Below are 19,486 nucleotides of genomic sequence, written 5' to 3' on the forward strand. Positions count from 1 at the left end.
TAGCACTACATAATTATTTCAAGTATATGGAATGTATTCTCTCTCTCTCTCTCTCTCTCTCTCTCTCTCTCTCTCTCTCTCTCTCTCTCTCTCTCTCTTTTTATAATTTTTATTTTATATTTCTTGTCACTGATTATAGAATTATTGTCTGGTATTAGTTTGATAATATGATTTTCAATATTTAACTTAGCCGGTGATTATATAGCTGCAACTCTGTTGCTCGACAGACAACTCTACGGAAAAACTCGCCAGCGATCGCTACACAGGTTGCGGGTGTGCCCAACAGCGCCATCTGTCGACCAGATACCCAGCTCTCAATGTAAACAAAGACTCAATTTTCTCTCTGTCGAGGTGTCGACAAGACGTACTTTACTCGCTGTTGCTAAACTGGAGTTTTTCACATCTATTTGGTGAAGTACTATATTCTAGTTTTGAGCTTTCGCTATGCAGGTGTTTTATCTTCATCTTAAATCTTGAACTCGTTTTGGATAGATTTAATTATGGTGACAAAGAGAGTATGGACTTTCTTTCACTTTTAAATGGCCGACCCTTCCCTTAGACGGAAGTGTGTTTAGGCTTTTAGTAATTATCTTATCACGTTATAAATTATTTATAGATTTTCCTCTATATATTTTATATCTCTCCGCCTTTATTAGGCCTCTTCGATTAACTTTCCATTTATTATAAACATATAAAAATAAATTTTAATTTTTTGTTTATATGCGACCTTTCCTGAGAGTAGGCGGTCCTAACTTGGAAACCGAAGTTAATCAACGTTGAGCCCTTTATATCGTAATTAGCTTTTAAAGAGCTAAGGATTTAAAACTTTTTAAATGTAATATTTTATGAAAGAATTTCTTTGATAGTCTTCGTACTGTTTTCAAAGATGAACTAACGTTTAGTTTATTTATGCTACGCAGTTGTTGACGTTCAGGACGTTCAACATGCGCTCTATCGTTACGATAGAGAGAGAGTGTATCACGGTTTCACTTTGCAGTAAGAGTAAATCGATTCTGACGTTTTGTTCATTCTTTCTTAGCTTAAATGTTTTAAATTCTATTTTAAAGGAACTTTTTATTTGAAAAACCTTTCAGTTTTTTCCTTTAGTCAAATAACATGTTTTTTTGACGAAATATAATTGGGCTCTTCTCTTAGGTGCGAAATCAAGAGAGAAAGAGAGAGAGAGATAGAGACGGAGGGGGAGAGAGGAGAGAAAACGTTCCGTTCAAGCGGGTAACGTTGTTCTCGAGTTACTCTCGTCCCTAGTCTCTGTACGGGGAGGAAGGATAAAACGTTTTTAGTTTTTTATTCTCGTCCCCAGGCTATGTGCGGTGAGAGATTGAAAACGTAGTTTATATGAACTAGTGTTTAGTCTCTTTCCCAGCCACTGATTTTTTTTTTTATCTTAAAATATGTTTTCTGTTTTTTGCTGGTATTAATGAGCTTGCATTATACGACTGATTTCGCAATTACTACCTTTTAATGAAGGGTAGAATTGCGTGTTTCAGGTAGAAATCAGTAAAAGTTTCGATTTCAGTGAAATAAGTGCAAAACAGAAAATCGAAGTGATAAAGTGATATGCGCAAAGTGTTACAGTGTTGCGTCCGAGGGTTCGTCTGTTCGTGCCTGTCGTTCACCTAGTCCGGGACCTCTTGCATGCTCCCAAGCCCAGGGGAGAAGTAATGTCAAACGACTTATGGGTTCGAGAGGCCTTGATCAACGAACAGACGTTTTCCCTCTATGGTATCGGGTGTATCTTACCAAGATCTCCCCTACCATAAGACGAGAGAGACGTTGTTTCTCCTCGTCATCCGAAGGCTTTTCGCATAAGAAACCTGTCACAAGGTTTCGAAGCCCTTAAGCGAAAGTCAGTCCTTTCAGGACAGGTCCAGCGTCCTGGTTACAACCATTAGGACAGCTCTGACCCTATGCAGTCATCGGATAACTGCTCGCCGCCTAACAAAAGCGTAACACAGACTCCGAGAGTCTTTTTTTGTTGGCAAAGTGTTGCGGTCACAGACGTTACCCTCGTCTCTTACCACAACCATTTCCGTTGATCCTTAATGGGTTGTATGGCAAGACATGCAGTATATGCTTGCCTCCCTTATGGAAGACTATTCAGCCGATTAGTCCGTTGAGTCTAGCCGTTTATCTCATCGATATCCTGGCTTTCAGCCAACCTAACGTTCCTTTGTGCTTACTGTTGACGTTGGCGTAGCTTAGTCACGTCAGTCAGGTTGTTTAGAACCACACTCGATGCGGTCTCGTGTGGTTTTTCAGCCGCATTTGGACGTTAGGCCACTTGCTGATGCTCCTGTTGACGTTCAAGACGTTCACTAACAATCGGAGTTGACTTGTTTTGACGCTGTGCGTCAACCTCCGCATTCTAGAGTTGTTTTGAATGCTCAGTCTAGGCAGTCAAAGCAGTCTCGAGTGGACGCTGTGCGTCCTCACGCACCTGTTGTGGTTGACAGTTCAGTTGTTGACAGTTCACAGACTGTCAAGCAGTTACATGACGTTGCGTTCTGGTCCGCTACTAATGCACCAGTGAGTGTGGACTCTGCTTGTAAAGCATTGCCACCATGGTAGGTCTCTCCCTTGCTTGAGACTCAGCTTTTATCGGACAAGGTTCCTGTAGATGAGGAAGTTGCTGTTCCCCCTCCTACTGATATTCCCTTGAGGACTCTGTCAGATGGAGAGGAGCCTAAAGCTGCTTAGCCCCCTATGGACTTTAATTAAATCATGATGATTTTTTTAAGGATCTTTGTCCGGATCTTTTTGTAACTGCTGCTCCTCGTTCGCCTAAACGTCAGAGCTTACACTAGGCCTAGCTACTTCGAAGCCGTTGTTTTTAAGCTAGTGCTCTCTCGCTCTCCTAGAGAGCTTTACGTTGGCTAGGCGACTGGTTTTTCACCAGGAGGAGTTTGGGGGATACAGCCTTTGCTTTCCCTTCTTTTAAACTGGTTTATAGAGCGAGAGTCTGATATGACACGAGAGAAGTTCTCGGCTTGGGAGTTCATGCCTCTGCCCAGATAGACTTCTCAATTCTCGTAGACTCTCCCTGGTGCCTGGCCAGGAGACGCTCCAAGTTTTTTACAGGTCAACTTCACAGCTGTTTTCGAGCCTTTGAAGTTTTGCTGTACAATTATGTCATGCATAACAAGGCTTTCAGGGATGGTAAGCGGTACCGCCTCAGTCGCTAACCCCGTCTGTTGCCGCACCTGCTCCCGTAGACCCTAAATGGGCTTTGCTGCAAGACATGCAGTCCAAGCTTGCGTCCTTGATAGAGGACTTTAATGCGGAGAAGGTTGCTACCGAACCTTCTGGCCAACAACCTTCCAACCGGTCGGTTGTGCGCCCTGTTGACGCTGAGGTAACCTACTCGCGTCTGCCAGTTGAGGTGGTTCCTCCACCGATGCGACCCAGTGTGGGTTGCCAGCCGCACGTTGACGTTAAGCGACGCTCGGAGGTGGTTGTTGACGTTCAGGATGTTCAACAACTAGCAGAGGTGACTTGTTTTGACGCAGTGCGTCAACCTCAGCAACCCGGTAGGGTGTTGACTGCACAACCCAGATGGTCTAGACAGTCTCGGGTTGACGCTGTGCTTCCTCGCGCACCCATGGTTGTTGACAGTTCACAGACTGTGCAGCAGTTCCATGATGTTGCGTCCGGCTCCGTCACGCATGCACCAGTGCGACCGGACTCAGCGAGCCAGACGTTGCCCACTCCGTTGCCGTTTCCTCATCAGTTTTCGGATGAGGAACCCTCTGATGAGGACGTTGCTGAACAACAAGACGATCAGCCCCCAGAATAGATCAAGCCCTGCTATCCATCCAGAAGATGCTGAAGAAGGAACGCTGCTCAGTCAGGCTGTGGATGAGTCTGGTAGGGACGCTGTCATCCGTGGAACAATTTGTGTCACTAGGAAGACTACACCTCCGTCCTCTTCAATACCATCTAGCTTTTCACTGGAAAAAGGACAAGACGCTAGAAGCGGTCTCGATCCCGGTTTCCGAAAAGATAAAGTCTTGTCTGACTTGGTGGAAGGACAATATCAACCTAAGAGAGGGTCTTCCCCTGGCTGTTCAGACTCCCAACCACGTTCTCTTCTCGGACGCATCGGACGTGGGCTGGGGCGCGACACTAGATGGTCGGGAATGCTCAGGACTGTGGAACTCGAGTCAGAGGAGCATGCATATCAACTGCAAGGAGCTGTTGGCAGTACATCTGGCCTTGAAAAGCTTCAAGTCTCTCCTTCGAGGCAAAGTGGTGGAAGTTAACTCGGACATCACCACGGCCTTGGCGTACATCTCCAAACAAGGAGGTACCCACTCACTGACGTTGTACGAGATCGCAAGGGACCTGCTCATCTGGTCAAAAGGTCAAGACATCTCCCTAGTAACGAGGTTCATCCAAGGCGACTTGAACGTCATAGCAGATTGTCTCAGTCGGAAAGGGCAAGTAATTCCAACCGAATGGACCCTCCGCAAGGATGTGTGCAAGAGACTTTGGGCCACTTGGGGTGAAACCATCCATAGATCTCTTTGCAACCTCGCTGACCAAGAGGCTTCCAATCTATTGCTCTCCAGTCCCGGACCCAGCAGCAATACATATAGATGCTTTCCTCCTAGATTGGTCACATCTGGATCTCTACGCATTCCCACCGTTCAAGATTGTCAACAAGGTACTGCAGAAGTTCGCCTCTCACGAAGGGACAAGGTTGACGTTAGTTGCTTCCCTCTGGCCCGCGAGAGAATGGTTCACCAAGATACTTCGATGGTTAGTAGACGTTCCCAGTAGTCTTCCTCTAAGGGTAGACCTTCTACGTCAGCCACACGTAAAGAAGGTACTCCAAAGCCTCCACGCTCTTCGTCTGACTGCCTTCAGACTATCGAAAGACTCTCGAGAGCTAGAGGCTTTTCGAAGGAAGCAGCCAGTGCGATTGCTAGAGCAAGGAGAGCATCTTCCATTAGAGTCTACCAATCGAAGTGGGAAGTCTTCCGAGACTGGTGCAAGTCAGTTTCTGTATCCTCGACCAGTACCTCTGTAGCTCAAATAGCTGTTTTTCTCTTATACCTGAGAAAAGGACGATCCCTTTCAGCTCCCACTATCAAGGGCTACAGAAGCATGTTGGCATCGGTCTTCCGGCATAGAGGCTTAGATCTTTCCAAACATAAAGATCTGTAAGACCTCCTTAAGTCTTTTGAGACCACCAAGGAGCGTCGTTTGGCTACCCCTGGATGGAATTTAGACGTGGTACTAAGATTCTTCATGTCAGACAGGTTGGAGCTGTTACAATCAGCCTCCCTGAAAGATCTCACTCTTAAGACTCTTTTCCTGGTATGCTTAGCCTCGGCTAAAAGAGTCAGTGAGATTCATGCCTTCAGCAAGAACATCGGATTTTTGTCAGAAAAAGCCACTTGTTCGCTGCAACTTGGTTTTCTAGCCAAAAATGAGCTGCCTTCTCGGCCTTGGCCTAAATCTTTCGATATCCCCAGCTTATCGGAGATCGTAGGCAATGAACTAGAAAGAGTCTTATGCCCTGTTAGAGCTCTTAAGTTCTATTTAAAGTGTACTAAACCTTTACAAGGCCAATCTGAAGCTTTATGGTGTTCAGTTAAGAAACCATCCTTGCCTATGTCAAAGAATGCTTGGTCAGACTTTATCAGATTGTTAATACGAGAAGCTCATTCACATCTAAGTGAGGAAGACCGAACTTTGCTTAAGGTGAAGACGCACGAAGTTAGAGCTGTAACAACTTCCGTGGCCTTTAAGCAAAATATATCTCTGCAAAGTATAATGGACGCAACCTATTGGAGAAGCAAGTCAGTGTTCGCGTCATTTTACTTGAAAGATGTCCAGTCTCTTTACAAGAACTGCTACACACTGGGACCATTCGTAGCAGCGAGTGCAGTAGTGGGTGAGGGCTCAACCACTACAATTCCCTAATTCCTTATCCTTTTAATCTGTCTCTTGAAATGTTGTTTTTTTATGGGTTGTCCGGAAGGCTAAGAAGCCTTTCGCATCCTGGTTGATTTGGCGGGTGGTCAAAGTCATTTCTTGAGAGCGCCTAGATTAGGGGTTTGATGAGGTCCTGTTGTATGGGTTGCAACCCTTGATACTTCAGATCCTAGGGGTCGATCAGCATCCTAAGAGGATCGCGAGGCTCCGTAAGGAAGACGTACTTAAAAGGCAGAGTAATTGTTCAAGTCGACTTCCTTACCAGGTACCTATTTATTTTGTTTGTGTTATTTTGATAACTTCTAAAATGAAATAAAAACTCTTAGCTCATAAAAGTGTAAACATATATTACTGGTCTCTACCCACCATCCTGGGTGTGAATCAGCTATATAATCACCGGCTAAGTTAAATATTGAAAAATGTTATTTTGATTATAAGATAAATTTTTGAATATACTTACCCGGTGATTATAAATTAAATGACCCTCCCTTCCTCCCCAATAGAGACGCAGTGGGACGAGGAGAAAATTGAGTCTTTGTTTACATTGAGAGCTGGGTATCTGGTCGACAGATGGCGCTGTTGGGCACACCCGCAACCTGTGTAGCGATCGCTGGCGAGTTTTTCCGTAGAGTTGTCTGTCGAGCAACAGAGTTGCAGCTATATAATCACCGGGTAAGTATATTCAAAAATTTATTTTATAATCAAAATAACATTTTTCATTTCAAGGGATATTGCAAAAGCTAAGGACCGCCTTGCTAAGATGGAGGACGTAATGGCTATGATTACAGTTGCCAGTAAAAACCGTCAGGATATCCGCGATGTCCTTCCTCCCGAGTACCTCAGCCTGCTGGAAGAAGCAGAGGTTAGTAAATATAGTATATAAGAGAAAAGTATATTCAGTTCTTTCATTATAATATTGTTTGTTCTTAACAACCCATTAACCCTTTTACCCCCAAAGGACATACTGGTACGTTTCACAAAACACATCCCTTTACCCCCATGGACGTACCGGTACGTCCTTGCAAAGAAATGCTATAAAATTTTTTTTCATATTTTTGATAATTTTTTGAGAAAATTCAGGCATTTTCCAAGAGAATGAGACCAACCTGACCTCTCTATGAAAAAATTTAAGGCTTTTAGAGCAATTTAAAAAAAATATACTGCAAAATGTGCTGGGAAAAAAATAACCCCCTGGGAGTTAAGGGTTGGAAATTTCCAAATAGCCTGGGGGTAAAAGTGTTAACAACCCATTAACTGTGAGTTGCCTTCTTTTGTGTAAGTCTTTCAAAGATATTTTCATCTTGAATTATCATTCATAAATGATAGCCTAGTATACATTACTGATTTGTGAGAGTAAGCCAACAAGTTTCTGTTTTCTCTCCACATTTATTTTAGTTTATAGATGTCTTATTACTTTTACTTTAGGAGAGAGATGTGTTATAATTTTGTGCCAGTTTCATGATGAGGTTCAGTGCTTTTTTGTGGTAGGGTTGTTCAGCTATACCTACTCTTGTCAGACTGCGCCTTTGTTTGTTTGCTTTAAGTGATAGTGGACACTTTGAATATGTCAATGCACATGAGACAGCTTGCCAGGTAATTAAGATGGTTCTGCTGTTGTGTTCACTTTTATATTACAGAATGCTTTTCTATAACTTACTCTACTGATTAGAATAGTTAATCATGTTGAGAAGCTGTTGCATCTCGGTGTCAGTGATGCGTGTCACATTGGCTACCCCGTCAAAGTGAGATGATGTCTAGGCCCGATATTTCATGCAATCCAGGAAGAAGATTCCTCTCTTGGCTACCTCCACGCGAATGTCGCCTTTAGTTCTGCCACCTAACCCTTTACTGCTCACAAATGCGCTTGCATGCTGTAGATCATCACCACCAAACTGGTGTATATCTATGTCTTTCCATATAGCATAGGCTACTTCTGTTGGATAAATGGATTTAGTGGTTTGGAGTATTAGGACAGTATTGCTACTGACTCATAATGCTTTCCCACAAGCCTCTAGAACGAGTCATATTCTACCAGAAGTCTAGTCCTGTGGTCTTCCCTAGCCAAACAGACATTTAAAGGAGGTTGGTGCCCCAACTGCGCAGGAAAGAACTGCTTGTGTTCAGCTCTCAAACGAGAAGAGAAGGGATCAATGATCAATGTAGCTGTAGACCCTGTAGTGATTCAGAGAACTCATCAAAGGTGGAATCTTCTTGGAGAAAGAAGAGACCTTATTCCATCTTTCTCCCAATGGCTTGAGCTCTGATGCCCTCTGTTGGTTATCGACACCATAAATTCTCTTTATCGCGAGGTAACCCTTCCAAAGAAGATATTTCGTAAAATATGTCTTCTAAATTAAGAGGATGAGGCAGTCTGTACGAAGTCCCCCATTCTCTATTGTAATATGGCCGTCCACCACTTGGCTAATGTAGCAACCTTCAAGGACTTCTTTAGCTCCGTCTCCCCCTTGGACCTCTGAGCACTTTAACAAAAGAGCTATTGGATATATTCCTCTTTCTGGAGTTTGTTAAACGACTATGGGAAAAGCATTAGATGTATTCCTCTTTCTGGAGTTTGTTGAATGAGAATGGGAAAAGCTTTAGATATATTCCTCTTTCTGGAGTTTGTTGAATGAGAATGGGAAAAGCTTTAGATATATTCCTCTTTCTGGAGTTTGTTAAATGACTGTGGGAAAAGCTTTAGATATATTCCTCTTTCTGGAGTTTGTTAAATGACTCTGGGAAAAGATTTAGATATATTCCTCTTTCAGGAGTTTGTTATATGACTGTGGGGAAAGCATTAGATATATTCCTCTTTCAGGAGTTTGTTATATGACTGTGGGGAAAGCATTAGATATATTCCTCTTTCTGGAGTTTGTTACATGACTGTGGGAAAAGCATCAGATATATTCCACTTTCTGGAATTTGTTGAAGGACTATGGGAAAAATTGAGTCAACTCAGAAATTTGAGTGACTTTAGCAGGAAGCCTCCCCACATACCATTTCTAATTGCAGCTTCCTATATTATCTTGTCTGGTTGCATCCCTATGCCAGAAAGTCTCAAAATCAGAGCCCCTGAATAGGAGGAGTCTGTAAAGGAAGTTACACAAATATTTCCATTGTTCTTCAGTACCAAAGGTTTTATGAAAGGTGATAAATCCTGTCATATCTAAAACTTCCTCATAGAAACAACTCAAGATTGAGATAGGGGTGTTAGGAAGGGTACCTATTTCCACATCTCCTTTTATCCTATGTCGAGGAAGTTTATGTTTCATTTGGTCAGGCAATGGGTTTCTGTTTAAGGCCCAATGCTTCAGCCTGGCAGCTGCATTGCAGGTGTACACGAGAATGCTGTCAACAGTGGTGTCTTGAAATTAATGGAGAGAAGGCATTCATCTTCTTTGATACCTAGACAACTTGATAAATCTAGCACCTTCAAGAAAAAGCTCTATATTGTACTGGCAGTATTATCAGATCTTTACATTCACCTTAAGATGGAGATGGACACTACAATGGTTAGTGAAAATTTTGAAGTACAGGATTAGAAAACTATTCCCCCCCCGCTCTTTCATGTCTTGCAGCCCAATTGTTTAATTAATAGCAATGAGTGATAGGTCATAGGGTCTCTGCCAAAAAGGCACTCCTTCATCATGCTCAGAATTTGGCCCTTCATGCTCCAGCTAGCAAAGAACTGGACAGCATCATTGATACAAAATAACGTACCTTTTCCAATGTTGAAGGAAAAAATCCATATCCCTATAAAATAGAGCCCACTGTTTCGAGGAGACCTTGAGATCCTGTGGTTCACAGACAAGTCTTATTCATGGCTCAAGGGCTCAAGTAATTTACTTGCAGTTAGGTGTCCTATGGCTGTTGGAGAAAAGTCACTCACACATAACAGGTTACTCTGATGAACCGTCTTGTACTTCAATACAAATGTGTGTACCAGATGGGTGACTTGTACTTTAATCTTCAGTCTGTTATGCTCCAACCCAAGGATCAAATTGGTACAGGGATGAGAAGAGGGAATGCTCATTATTAATGGATTTGTATATTGAATCCTTTTAGTATTATCCAGGAAAGTGATGATTAATTGGTCATGAATAAACAATGTTTTGATAATAAAATAATTTTATATACAAATCCATTGATAATGAGCATTCCCTCCTCTCATCCCTGTACTCATTTGATCCCTGGGTTGGAGCATAACAGAATGAGGATTAAAGTACAAGTCACCCATCTGGTACAAGGGCAGTTGGGAATGTTCATTTTGAATATTTACCTAATTGTCAGTCTTGCCATAAATAGGCAACATTAGTAGTGGCTAGGGAGAAATAGGCTAGGTGTGTTATGGTTTTTAGTTTGCTAGGTTGAAGCTGTAATCCCTCTAGTTACATAATACTAATTCTTTTATCCAAAGCGTTAGTGCCTTGATGAGTGTGGGGACAAAAATTTCAGTATTATTAATGTAATTTAAAGGTTCTTTATCAGTTCTTGAATTTAGAAATTTTAGGTGATTTTGGATGCTATATTTTAACAGGAAAATATTTTTTACATAAAGTATTGTGTATTCAGCATTATGAAGCTTCATTTGTGGTGGATAACGGGGGAGGGTGGGCTGTGGCACCCTAGCAGTACCAGCTGAACTCGGTTTAGTCCCTTGTTAGGCTGGGAGGAACGTAGAGAGTAGAGGTACCCTTTCTTGTTTTTGTTTCATTTGTTGATGTCGGCTACCCCCAAAAATTGGGGGAAGTGCCTTGGTATATGTATGTATGTATGTATTGTGTATTAAAATCACCTGTTTTATGTAAACTTGATTTTACTGATTGTACATGTTCCTTTTACTGATGATATTGGTAAATGGACCTTATTTTGTTGGTCTTGTTATATGCCCTTTTTTTGAGATAATCATAGTACAATTTAGCAAATTTACTTGGTTGTTAGGCCTATCAACTATTTGTATTTAAGTAGAAGGAAGAGAATGTCATTTGTAAACATTCTGTTTCAGACTGATTTCCCTGTTGGCAATCGATCAAGACGTCAGTTAAGTGATGTTCCAGTTATAGAGGAAGAATCGGAGGATGACACAAGAACATCAAGACGTTACCAAAGAAGTTCTCGAAGGTGAAGAAATAGTATTATGTTTACTTTCACATTTAATTTTAGACTAGATCATGGTAAAAGGGAAGTTGGTAACTTTTTGTTTTATGCTGCACTGTGTAAATAATGGGGTATTAATTATTTAAGAGCCTGGAGATCTGTAGAAGGTTGTAATTCATTTTACGCAAGTGTCGTGATACGGGCAAATTATAATCAATTATTTAAAAAAATTTTGAAATTATATCTTTTATGTCACAGATTGAAGAATACCACCATTTTTTCTATGAACCTCCCGAGATTTTCTTATTGCTTTGTCTCCTAAGCCGACTCAATATTGAAGTTTCCCCGAAAACTTAAATTTTCCGGTTTTGTAGAATATAAGAGGATATTATTGCTTTTGCCTGCTTTCAGAACTAAGAATGATTATTAAAACATAAAATATACTGCAATTTTCTCAAATGATATCTTTGGAAAAAGAAATTACAACTCGATCAGAAAATTAAATTCTTTAGTCGGGATGGGCTATTAAAGCATCATTGTTCCAACACGGAGTACTTACCTCGAACTACTTTCTTAGGTTGTCAAATCCTCCTTCGTCCAAATGCTTATCTTTTCTGCTTAAAAGATTTACCTCTAAGGCTCACAAGGAGTTGCTTCCAACTCAGGAGGAAAGATTTGTCAATTAGTGGACATGGTATTAGAAGTGCAGCTACATTGCTGAAATTTTGTAGGAAAATGTCTTCAGAAAGAGTTTAGCTGCAGATCAGAGCTCACCAAATTGGAATGTACTAAACATTATGTTGAAGAATCCTGATTATCTTATCAACTTACGGGCCTTTAGTTACCATAGTATCGTCTTGGAATGTTTTAATAAAAGTTGGTTTTATATTGATTTTATTAATGGATGAATTTACTAAGTCTTTGAGGTCTTTAGAATAGACCTTAGTTATAATGGTTTACTACTGAGGCATTACACCAAGAGATGAGACTTGTGAACTTTAAATTTCCTGTCTTTCCTTCATGACACATGAGCCCCCACCTTAAATGTAGGAGTGAGTCAGTAATATGAACCTCTGGAAAGGTTCATAGAAATAAATATAATTTGAATAATAGAATTTATTTTTATATCTAATATTTATATACATGAACACACTCCTTCCATTTGACTAATGAAGTCAAGAGGATAGGAGATAAGTTTCGACATTGATACTGAATTAGGTAGATTTTAACCATAAGATATCACCTTTCTGGACAAGAGACGTTGGCTCATAAAGGGGAGAAAATGGGATACTTTTTTGGGGGAGGTGGTGGATAACATTGATATTGAGTCAGCTGCTTGTACAAAGCAATATTAACATTAAGTTAGTATCGAAATAAAACATTTTGTCGAGATTCAATTTCATACATGTCTCAATTTAAAGTTGATCATAAAAGCTTCCACGTGCTCCTAAACGGTAACCCTTGATTTTATAATTCTGCTTTTTATTAGTACTTGATTTTTTTATTATTTACACTACCTTATTAGTGACATTGCTGACTTTTCATTTGAAAACATAAATTTTAAGAAATTGCACTACATGTACATTCTATGAAGTCGAGTATTAGCAATGTTAAATTGCATAATGTAGAGTATTAGGAAAGTTTTTCCGTGTAAGGGAGCTCGCAGCATACTCTTCATAACAGTAATAAAATCCATTTTACTGTAATTTATCCTCTTGATAATATGGTTGTTTATATTTTGCTTGAAGGCTATAGAAATTGTATAGTATCTGTGGATCTATTGTTGCATACAAATTATATTGGATATCAAGTTTGAGACTCTCTGGTTTATAGGTTGCCTTTCTCTCTCCTTCAAAGATAGATCAATTGCACTCACAAAATCAAATATTGGATCAATTTACTTGGTATCGACATTACTGTCAAGATTTTTATTAGTATTTTCTATAGATCACAGAAAAGAAGCCCATTACTATTGTTTGATTACTCACAAAATGTGCTCTTCATAACTTAGGAGGTCTATGAGTATTATGAGTATTATCATGTAGAAATTGAATTATAGCTTTCTCTTAGATAATTATTGTTTGTGTTTTTTCATATGCATCATGTGAGCTTTTTTATTAACAGAGGAAGTTCCGGTCATGGTGAACCAAGTGTTTCTGTTGGCCGTAATGAGCGATACATGAGGGAACAAGAAAATCGAGAGATATCGGCCATGCAGAAGAGACTCAACAAGACTACTTCAAGAATATCGGCTATAAATGAGGGGTCAAGACATGGCCATGAAAAGGGAGCAATAAAAAAACAACCACAGGTGGGCTGTTAGTTTCTGTTTATAATTGATTGTCCTTTGTGGCTATGAATAATTTTAATGTTCTTTTGTTCTATTTAAAAGGACAAACTGTTAATTACCAAGTTTCATATTGTTACTGGAAATGAGCATCTAGATAAATATATTATAGAGAAAAGATTAAATGGGGAGAGATCGCCCATAAGTATAGTTAGATCTCTTCATCTCTCACCCCATGTTAAGTACTGTATAAAGTTTGGGTTTCTTGATACCATGGTATATTTGTATCAGTATGTCTGAGTAAATACAGTTGTTGATTGTTAGGTGAGGGAAGAGGTGAGCCTTAGAGTAGTTAAGTAGATATCTTTAATGATTTAGGAGAGATGAATATGGATGGAAACCAAAGTTAGAATGTCAGAAAGAATTGAGTCAACTTTATTTTATATTATGGAATTGATGTGGGATTGTTGGATGTGGATGAAGAAGATGAAAGTGCTTGAGATGAAGTGTTTGTGTAAGGTATATGATATAAGAGGAACTAAAATTGAGAAATGTTTATATGTTAAGAAGTAGTGAAATGTTATTCAACATGAAAATGAGAGTCGTTATCGAGATGGTATAACGTGACTCAAAATTGCTGGGATAAATTGAGGCTGGCCTAGAAGGTGCTGGATAAAAGTGGAATTAAACCCTTTTACCCCCAGGCTATTTGGAAATTTCCAACTCTTAACCCCCAGGGGGTTATTTTTTTTCCCAGCACATTTTGCAGTATATTTCTTTTAAATTGCTCTAACAGCCTTAATTTTTGTCATAGAGAGGTCAGGTTGGTCTCATTCTCTTGGAAAATGCCTGAATTTTCTCAAAAAATTATCCAAAATATAAAGAAAAAAATTTGTATAGCATTTTTTTGCAAGGACGTACCGGTACGTCCATGGGGGTAAAGGGATGGCTTTCGAAGCAGATTTTTATACATTAGCCCTAGCAACATAGATAGTATGAGGTTAATTGTTTGTATTTTTTTCTAGGCATTGTGGCAGGAAAGAACGTCAAATGTGGACCCAAGGATGACTGAGGTCATTGCCCTACAAGAAGAATTGAGGCAGAAGAAAAATGCTCTGGAAGCCCTTATGCGTCGCATGGGTAAATCCTCTTCACTGAACATGGATAATATTTCTGATAATATTTCAGACAATATATCTGATAATGCATCAGATAGAATGGATGGGGGTACCACAGCCACCTGGGGTACAGCACCATTACATGAGTATTCTGATAATCATTATCGACAATCAAGGTACTTTATTCGCATTACTTACCAACTCATGTATGCTCTTATAGATAAAGATAAACTTTGATACTTGATTTTGTCATTTCTATGAGTTGTCTTCAAATATTGTATTACTCATTAGTGCTTGTATACAAATATTAACTTTTGATAGACATAAACATTAACCAATCTTGTGCTTTTTACATGTTTATTATTTGCTTCTCAAGTTCTTGTATGATATAAAATTCCCAAACATAGAGCAAAGAAAAGTACAGGCATTTTGTTTTTATGAAATCTATTTTGTATAATAACTTCTGTAGAGAATGCTTAGTTTGATAAGTTAGAATGAATTGTTCCTACGTGTACAGATTCCTTTCATTCTTTAATGGTGGGAATATCTTCAGCAGACCTTGAACGGGTATTTAAATCGTCAACGAGATAGTTACAAACAGTTGGTGAGCGCAGGTCAAAGACTTCTCTTTTGTCTTCAGCTGCAACGAGCTTGCACATACTGTTGCATCCTCTCCAAGGCTATTTAGTCTTTATTTTAAAATTCTTATATAAATTAGTATTAATTGTTGATATTGATATTCAGTAGGGGATTCGGCATTATGAAGCTTCATCTGTGGTGGATAACGGGGGAGGGTGGGCTGTGGCACCCTAGCAGTACCAGCCGAACTCGGTTGAGTCCCTCGTCAGGCTGGGAGGAGCGTAGAGAGGAAAGGTCCCCTTTTTTCATTTGTTTGATGTCGGCTATCCCCCAAAATTGGGGGAAGTGCTTTGGTATATGGATTGGCTTCGTGCTGATACTGGACACTGCAATGGTTTATGACTAAAGCATCAATAGATCGGCTTGCTATGACAGAGACTTAACTGTTTACTATTATCCCCCTTTTACAGAGTATAGATTGCGTCCTTCTATGAGAGGGCTTTTGCATTTAGGAGCGTGAGGAATAAGTCTTCTCCATTATTCTTGGTAAGACATGCATTGCCAGAAAGACTTGTATAGCATTTTATACTCCACATTGAGTTAACTGAAGCTTCTGGGTTTAAGCCTCTGGCTTAGTCCTGGGAACAGGCTTCAGGCGCAGGAAAAACTCGGATCTACAATTGTGAGTTTTTTCATGGTTGGTGAAGATTGACGAGGCATTCTCCGAACTTCTATATGTCCTGGAAGCATTTTATTGCAGATCTTTGTCAACAAAGCCAACCTTATATTTTGCAGATAGGTTCTCGGGTAGCTAAGGCTATTTCATCCTTATGTCACCAGTGCCAATTATTCAACAGTGATCCCAGTGCCACTAGAGTCAAGTGACCGTAGAAGTGGTCCCCTCAGGGCTTTGCCCCTTGTGGAGGAGAATGTTAAAGCATAAGAAAGTAAAGTCTCCAGTCTGGTGATTTTGTATGCCTATCCTGGTGCCCTCCCTTAGTGATTAGCTATAGTGGCATTCCCCTGTGTCTGTTGCTAGTGTCGTTCCCCAGTGCCTGTCACCCCTGCCCTATGCCTGTAAACAGACCGGGGTACGTGGCTCCCTCCCTCTGTGCCTTTGATGCCAGCCCCTGTGTCTTTATTACTATTGCCAGTGCGTGTGCTTGCTGCCTTCATATGGCATTATCCCCACACTATTTTGGTTCCTGTTGGAGTGACCCATATTGGTCCTCCCCATGGACTAACTTCATCGGCAAGGCTCACTCGTTCTATTACTAGCAATTCTACTTGCAGATCCTGAAGAGAAAGTTGGTAAAAAGAAGTGATTTATTCCTCCTCTTCTAACTATTATTTCTCTTCTCTTCCAACTATTCTCTCTCTTCTCTTCCAACTATTCTCTCTCTTCTCTTCCAACTACTCTCTCTCTTCCATTTCAACTTCTAATTCTGATACTTCTTCTAAGATGAAGTGAGTGTGTCTGGCAATTCCCTGTGACAGTGTCCCCGAGGGCTGTAGTTGCTGTCAGAGTGACCTGTGGTTTTTTTTTTTGGATTCTTCCTCTGGAAGTTTCATCGCCCTTAGTCGCTTAGATTTATTAATAGCGACTGTCTGTTTGCAGATTCTTATGAGAAAGTTAGCAAGTGGTTAAGTGATTCATTCCCCCTTCCTTTTCCAACTCTTCTTTCTCGTCTTGCTCTTCATCTTCCGATCCTGATACATATTCTAAGAGTCCATTAAAGTTTCAGTTCCCACCTCAACCACCCCTCTCAGTCCTGAGCTGAAGGTCAGAAGTGAAGTCCTATGCTGCTTGGCTACGCTTATCACCTGTCATTAACTACCTAGTTAACGATTTCAACGTTTGTTCCACCTCTACTTATAACAGTCCCTATTTTAAAGAACTCAGGATAGTATAGCTAAGAAAAATACAAATTGCTTTTAAGATTTTTTATTTTAGAGTAGCTTAGTGTCTGCTGTATGAGAGTAACAAAGCATAGCTTGCTCTATGCATATCCAAAAATGGACACAGGATTTTCAAAAATAGAGCTTCCCTCCATTTTGTCCTAGCTAGTCTGTTTTTAGAAGGAAATTTCCATGTGGCTATTTCAGTATGTCGATTATTGATACTTATAGTTCTTTTGTAGGTAGTAGGTTGGCCAGGGCACCAGCCACTCATTGAGATACTACCGCTAGAGAGTTATTGGGTCTTTTGACTGTCCAGACAGTCCTACATTGGATTCCTCTCTCTAGTTATGGCTCATTTTTCCTTTGCCTGTACATACAGTACACTGAATAGTCTGGCCTATTCTTTACACATTCTCCTCTGTCCTCATACGCCTGACAACACTGAGATTACCAAACAATTCTTCTTTTCCTAGGGGGTTGATTACTGCACTGTATTTGTTCAGTAGCTACTTTCCTTTTGATAAGGGTAGAAGAGAGACTTTAGCCATGGTAAGCAGCTCTTCAAGGAGGACACTCCAAAATCAAACCATAGTTCTTCAGTCTTGGGTAGTGCCATAGCCTCTGTACCATGGTCTTCCACAGTCTTGGATTAGAGTTCTCTTGCTTGAGGGTACACTTGGACACACTATTTTATCTTTTTTTTTTTTCTATGAAAGATCTAATTAATGTTGTAACTATCCTAACAATATTTTATTCTAATTGTTCATTACTTCTCTTGTAGTTTATTTATTTCCTTATTTCCTTTCCTCACTGGGCTATTTTTCCCTGTTGGAACCCTTGTGCATAATTATAGCATTTTGCTTTTCCAACTAGTGTTGTAGCTTAGCCTGTAATAATAGTAATATAATGTCTGGCCAGGAAGTATTAGATTAGTGTTGAATGTTATAGACTTCTACATGAAAAGGTTATAAAACTGAAGATTTGTCTTTGTCTTCTTTAAAGTGATGATGAACTTGTGGGAGCAGAAGATATGGAAGTCTTGCAGCGCGCCCATCGTCGATCACAGCCACCGCCTCCATCTGGACCACCCAAGGATAGAAATCGTTATTCAAGCTCAAGTCGTCATCGTCGTCGCCAAGATTCCGGCCACTTTTCCGTGAACAACCTCTCGACTTCGCCAGCTGGACGTCCCAAACACAATCGCGTTGGTATGTCTCACGTACATTCATTTCAGCTCTTTTGATGTTTGATTCATTACCAACCCATGTAACCTGTACTCCAGAAGTTTTATTCCAGCTGTTACCAAGTTGTGGAATGATCCTCCTAATCGGGTAGTTGAATCAGTAGAACTTCAAAAATTCAAAGTTGGAGCAAATGCTTTTTTGTTGACCTGGCGGACATGAGTCTTTTTATAGTTTATTTATGACATATTTTTTTTTTTTATATTGTTAATAGTTTATATGTGACATGTCTGTTTTGACGTTGTTACTTTTCTTTTAAGAATGATTTATTGTTAATTTGTTCTCTTCATTTATTTATTTCCTTATTTCCTTTCCTCACTGGGCTATTTTTCCCTGTTGGAGCCCCTGGGCTTATAGCATATTGCTTTTCCAACTAGGGTTGTAGCTTGGATAGTAATAATGATAATAATAATATACATGTTTGTACCATCTGCTGATGGTAATAGTAGATTTTTCAGTTTTATTTCTGATATCACCACTATTGCTTTTTGCCTTTTGTTCCATATGTTCATTTCAGGCTGCCCAATTTCTTTTTTGTCAAATTTCTCCTTTTGCATAAAAATAGATCTATTGGGTGTACCCTATTATAATTGATAATGATAATGAAAATACTATTACAAACATTTTTGAATTCTCTCTTCTAAGTTATTACAGTACAGAAGTTTCATTTTAGGTTAGTATAATTTGTTTTACTTTTAAAGTAACAGAATAATGGAAAGCTGAAGGGAATGGGGTCATGATTACGTTTCTCTTAAGGTGCTCGCTGATAGTTTTTTATTTCTTTTTCATTCAGTTTTAAATGATTTAGTTGGATCTAAAAGCAAATGTAAAAAGTTGAATTTCTATTGCATATTGATATTCAGTATGTATGTTATGCATAACTTTGTAGTGAAAATATTTGTTGGTGTTTTCTGACACTTTGAAACTGAAGTTGCATTTGTAGGTGGCAGCAGTGTGCCAAAGGCATCTTGGGAACCAATTCCTAGTATGGATGAGCACAACTATAAGTCACCTTCGAATACTGCACACCAAGCTCAGCAGAGTATTGGGGCTGCACTATCACAGGTAATCCATTTGATGATTGTTTTTATTGATAGCCTTTTTAATTGTAAACCTTGTGATTACTCCATTATATGTAGTTTTTAACTGCAATGCAGAAATTTTGTCAATTACAGAACGAATTGTATTGATAGCCTTTTTAATTGTAAACCTTGCGATTACTCCATTATATGTAGTTTTTAACTGTAATGCAAACATTTTGTCAATTACAGAACGAATTGTATTGATAGCCATTTTAATTG

The 19,486-nt window shown here is 39.7% G+C and overlaps 1 protein-coding gene across 9 annotated transcripts in view; it reads left to right on the top strand.

Moving 5' to 3' along the window:
* Window positions 1-19,486, top strand: part of LOC137616710 (uncharacterized) — a 198,471-nt gene that overhangs the window by 90,353 nt on the left and 88,632 nt on the right. For 7 of the 9 annotated variants that reach the window (XM_068346711.1, XM_068346706.1, XM_068346705.1 and 4 more), the window contains 6 exons: window positions 6,688-6,823; window positions 10,967-11,082; window positions 13,183-13,369; window positions 14,371-14,639; window positions 17,947-18,152; window positions 19,117-19,250. In XM_068346711.1, the coding sequence (XP_068202812.1) occupies window positions 6,688-6,823; window positions 10,967-11,082; window positions 13,183-13,369; window positions 14,371-14,639; window positions 17,947-18,152; window positions 19,117-19,250 (1,048 nt within the window). The remainder of the gene's footprint in view (window positions 1-6,687; window positions 6,824-10,966; window positions 11,083-13,182; window positions 13,370-14,370; window positions 14,640-17,946; window positions 18,153-19,116; window positions 19,251-19,486) is intronic. The other 2 variants (XM_068346707.1, XM_068346713.1) reach the window with 1 other exon arrangement.

Source organism: Palaemon carinicauda, chromosome 22 (genome assembly GCF_036898095.1).
Source record: "Palaemon carinicauda isolate YSFRI2023 chromosome 22, ASM3689809v2, whole genome shotgun sequence".
NCBI classification, from domain to species: domain Eukaryota; kingdom Metazoa; phylum Arthropoda; class Malacostraca; order Decapoda; family Palaemonidae; genus Palaemon; species Palaemon carinicauda.